General features: G+C 38.9%; 1 protein-coding gene across 1 annotated transcript; it reads left to right on the top strand.

Moving 5' to 3' along the window:
* The first annotated feature begins 3498 nt into the window (after window positions 1-3498).
* LOC125473398 (late embryogenesis abundant protein-like) lies at window positions 3499-4844 on the top strand. Its single transcript, XM_048576132.1, has 2 exons — window positions 3499-3972; window positions 4443-4844. Exons 1-2 carry the CDS (start codon window positions 3592-3594, stop codon window positions 4689-4691), a joined length of 630 nt encoding a protein of 209 aa, XP_048432089.1. The 5' UTR covers window positions 3499-3591; the 3' UTR covers window positions 4692-4844.
* The last annotated feature ends 270 nt before the right edge of the window (window positions 4845-5114 follow it).

Raw genomic sequence — 5114 nt, forward strand, 5'->3', positions numbered from 1 at the left:
GACTTTGTTCATTTTTTTGCGATTATTATTATTTTTAAAATTTAAAAAAGAGATAAGTTGGTGGTTTTGCTACGGCAATCCACCTTTCCAGGGGTCAAGAAGAATGACAAGAGGCATTTCAGCCTCTCTTTGGCCACCATCGTGTGATTCACTAGCTCTAGGAATCGAACCCAGGAGTACATGATGTGTGGAATACCGGCCTTGGTAAATTTTGTGCTTCAAAAAACTTAATTTTTTGTTCAATTTGAAATGTGTAACATATATGAATCTTTAAAAGATCCAAACTCTTAATATATAGGGAAATACCCTAAAATGGGACAATTTCTTAATTTTAGGATAGAAATAAAACAAACCGGTCATGTTAAGTCATGCACAAAACTAAAATTACTAAAATACCCACATAAATACTAAAAATCAAAAGCCTATTGTATCACTTTTCTCCTTTAGAAGAGAGAGATGTTGAGAGAGCTCTGTGAGCTTTGGGTTTCTGGGTTGAGCTCAGATCTGGGTTTTGGGTTGACCTCATACCTCTGATTTCGAACAAAGGGATGCAAGAGAGAGGTGAGAAGAGTGAGCTGGGTTTTGTACCATACTTTCTGTTTTGACCAGAAAGTTTCATTTTTTTCAGCGATTGAAGCTTCGGCAGGCAAGGTAAGTTAGGGTGTTTAGTTCCAAGTTCCTTCATCAATGATTTATGGAATAAACGGGTTGTTTGTAAAATGAATAAAATACTCATAAGTTAAATTAGGGTTTGTGTTTCATGTTGGGGCCTATGGGTTGGGGAATAAATTTTAGGTTTTGACGTGCTACAAAACTAGGATGGAACAATTTCTGGTTCAAGTGTTCAATTGCAGAAATTTGTGAAAATTTTTCGCCAATGTGCATGTGGTGTGCATGGCTACATCTCAATATGAGAAACAGGAATGTTCACTAATTATGATGCACATATGTTGTGCCCCTGAATTTAGCAAGTATGACCATAACCTAATTGGCTTCAGCGAAAAAACAAAATTAAGAAAAAGGCTTAGAGGACATTAAGGATCATGCGTGTCCATGAAATAATGACAACAAGTATCATGTTTTCCGCATGCACGGTTAAGTGGTGATTGATATGCATAACAAGACTTTTCAAACTACCATTATAACCTTACATACATAACAATTATTTTTTAATTGTATCAACTATACCAATAGGTTGCCGTTAGAGTTTCTTATTAAGGTGAAAGCAATTCATTGCTCATAGTTTTGTGCATATGATGTGCATGTACTGTACATATGATGTGCATGTGGTGCGCATATAGTGTATATGGACATGTGATAACGTCATTTTTTTTATGTCAAAGAGAGAATTGTGAGCTCTGAGTTTTTGAGTTGGCTCAGATCTATAAGCATATCATGTGCATGTCGTGTACTACAATGAGCAAATCCTGAAAAATTAATCCAACAAAACAACATCATTTAATGATTGGGCTTTGTGCCCACCCTCAATGCGAGTCCAGTGGTGGTGGTCTCGAGCCTCGATTGTTTGTCATGCTGCCATAAAATGGCTGAAAAACTTGTGACCTGCTTAAGTTTCGATCCCAACGATTGAAGATGAGATTTGTGATAAGGCTAGGTGTTTTGGACTCATGAGGACAAGATGAAATTGTGGTGGCTTCAATTTGGACGGTGTTGGTTGGGACAACTGTGCACCGTGTGCACAGTGAGAAAGGGAAAGAGAGTGTGAGGGAGAAAGTGAGAGAAGAGAGAATGAGGGAGAGAATGAGCAGAGAGAGAGACAATAAGAAAATGGCAGGAAATAACTCATTTATATATGAGGGCAATTAAGTCATTTTAAGGTGTAGGAAAAATTCGATTGTCCGATTGTTGTGCATGCTGTGCATATTCAAAATGTCCTATTTTTGTCCAAAAATTAAGGAATTGTCCTATTTCTGGGTATTTCCCTATAATATATTGGATTTTTTTTTTTCTGTTTGTTGGGGCCCAGAAATGTCACACACCAATCCAACTAAGTCTCAACGCCCAATTGTCATGCAAAGCCTATATTAAAGTGCAAATACATGCCAAGGCACAAGATCGACGAGGAATATATTTATAAACATGCCATGCCACGGTGATTAAGCTAGATACTAACACCATGCTCATACCTATTCATCACACTGTGCTTCCTCATGCTAATCACTGTCATGCTAAGCCCAAGTCACATATTCAGGCCTTGTCAAATAGATTGTGGTGTGGATGGTTACAGAATGTTATCAAGCCTACGTAGAATTGGGGTCATGGAAGACTTTGAGTTGCTTAGAGGCCCAAAGATCCAAGCCCATACCCTTTGTATTTCATGCAAGCATCAATGAGAATAACCCTTCACTTACATAAAGAGGATAGGTAACACATAACACAGGATGGGAGTTAGAACACATAAGTAGAATATAGGGAGAGATAGGAGAGAATGCAAGGGAGAGAACCACCCAAGAAATAAGCCTAGATAGTTCCATTTAGTCTAGAAGCGTACTTCAAGCCTCAAGCATCACCATTCATGCAACCTTAGTAATCCCCACAGCCTTCCATCAAACGTGTCAACCATTAGAAGCCTTGCTATCACCCTAGGAAAGCCCAAATTATCCTACCAAGAATGCCATGCAACTATACGAATCCCTTCGCTCTCATGTAAACTGATAATCTTCTAGCTTCCACACAATGCTTCACTTGAGCAAGTCATTATCTTGATCAATCATACCATCTTCGAGCCGTTGATGTTACCAGGGTATTTCCTAAGACAAGCTATCTCTTTCGAGATATCCTGAAACTTGGTAAGAATCCATACTAATAGAGATAAGAGGACGTTCTTTAAAGCTCAAGTCCACCTCAACCTAAAAGTCTCCCAACACTTTTTATCGGGGTGTGTGTGTGAATCTTTAAAAGCTTATAACTCTTCAAATATATTAGACTTTTTTATCGGTGAGCTAAAATAGGTTTAAACTAACCGAACAAAAGCAACTAACAACGATTTGGCTTGGATCAATTTTGATTAATTTGATAAAAGCCCACTAAACTAAATGGTTGAATACTAATTTTGTTCCAATTACATTTTTGAAGTCAAGTCAAATCAAATCAAACCCAACCACGTCATCACTAATCAGTCTCGACTCACAACCAATTTATACAAATAGATGGGGAAATAGAAATAGTGGAGGGGCATAAGATCACTCTAAACAAATGCATGCCCACTTGCATTCTAGTTATTTAGATACCCCAAATTAAAAAGATTGAAAATCATGAATACAAGCGGATATATAACTGATCGTTTTTCTGTCCCACAAGAGATCTGATTCATGTCAATCCCAATCCAGAACCGACAATCATCTATAAGCATGTGTCACCTCTCCCACTTAACACGTGGAACCTTCATCAAATGTGGCGGTGCTATTTGTGTACGTTGTCTGCATATGTCGTAACACATGTCAACGCACTGTGACATGCAAAATCCTACGCACTCTTTCTCCACCGTCATTCATTTGCCCTTTAAAGAAAGACCAACCCTCCTCAAATTTGTTCGTGTTCGAACATCAATAGATTGAAACAATCATTCAAATGGCTCAAATTAGGGACGAGTACGGAAACCCGGTGCAGCTCACAGATGAGCTTGGAAACCCTGTCAAATTGACAGACGAGCTTGGAAACCCTATTCACCTCACAGGCGTGGCCGCCACCACGGGAGGAACGGGAACCGGAACCGAAACAGACACCAGTGAAGGTATGCATGTTCCTGCCTCCGGAACCACTGGAGGTGGAGGGTATGGAGAGCATGGTGGCGCGCTGGGTGGTGCTGGAGCTGCAGCAGGGCATGGCATGTTTGGTGGCAAACAAACAAGTGATCAATCTCATGGGTATGGTGTCGGTGAGCACAGACAACAGCAGCCCCATGGCAGTCTTGGTAGTGAACTGCGTCGTTCTGGCAGCTCAAGCTCGAGCGTAAGACATATCTTATTTTTTTTCTCTCTATTCACAAGTTCTCTACGCTTTCGGTTTGTTGTTTTCCACACCCTTGTTTCGTTTGAGTGTTTTGAGAAAACTAAAAACGAAATGATTATTAACGGCTTTATTTTTGGTTTTTTTTTTTTTCAAACAAACAGTATTATTTACTTTAAGGGAGTGGTGAGTGGGCTAGTCCTCGTAATGGACTAGCAATAATGTAGTTTACATTTGGGCTTTGTCGAAAATCTAACTTTTAAGACTTTTCACTTACAACAAAATGGACTAACAATAATGTAGTTTACATTCGGTTTTGACGAAAATCCAACTTTTAAAACTTTTCACTTACAACAAAAAGAGAAATACTATCAGACCTTAATACTAAGTAATAAGGTTTTTTTTATTTTTTTTTTTTTATCTTTGATTTATTTGGTTGATATCTTGTAATTGTCTTAATCTGTTGGCTGTAGTCTGAGGAGGATGACGGGCAAGGTGGGAGAAGGAAGAAAAAGGGGCTGAAAGGGAAAATAGAGGACAAATTCGGTGGGAAGAAGCACAAGGACGATCAGCAGCAAGCACAGACAGATGGCCATAGCCATGGACATGCAACCATAGCTGTCGGAACCACCACCGTCACAACAGTCACAACCGAACCTGAGAAGAGAAGTATGATGGAGAAGATCAAGGACAAGTTGCCTGGTCATCGTAGCCACCACTAATTAAATTAGTTCTTCAAAGCGTTAATTAGTATATGCATGGATGGTAATATTCTGGAATAAGAATGTACTGTGTGTATAATAAAGAACTGTTGCATCTGTGTGTATAATAAATAACTGTTGCAACTGTTCTAGCTGCAGAGTGCTTATTTCCAATTTCAGTAGTTTATCTGAGTGTTAAAATCAACACGTTGCAAAAATTAGTAGTGATGAAGAGAGTGTTTCGTTGGATGTGTGTAGACATACAAGATGGGGTGTGGACATACAAGATGGATTGGGATTAAGAACCAAGATATCCAAGGTGAGGGAGGGGCAGCCGCAATTAAAGATGATGAGAAAAAATCGGTGAACTGAAGATTTAAAGATGTTTCGGTAAGAATTTGCAATTTAAAGATGTTTTGGTAAGAATTTGCAATTATGAAGACG

This window comes from the organism of the source record quoted next, unplaced genomic scaffold (genome assembly GCF_019419815.1).
Source record: "Pyrus x bretschneideri cultivar Hongxiangsu unplaced genomic scaffold, Pyrus_bretschneideri_v1 Contig85, whole genome shotgun sequence".
NCBI lineage: Eukaryota > Viridiplantae > Streptophyta > Magnoliopsida > Rosales > Rosaceae > Pyrus > Pyrus x bretschneideri.

Bases quoted from the DNA above. Each gene is read 5' to 3' on its own strand.
- LOC125473398 (XM_048576132.1), top strand. From the start codon at position 3,592: ATGGCTCAAATTAGGGACGAGTACGGAAACCCGGTGCAGCTCACAGAT. The intron at 3,973-4,442 runs GTAAGACATATC...TGTTGGCTGTAG, and splicing joins CTGGCAGCTCAAGCTCGAGC to TCTGAGGAGGATGACGGGCA.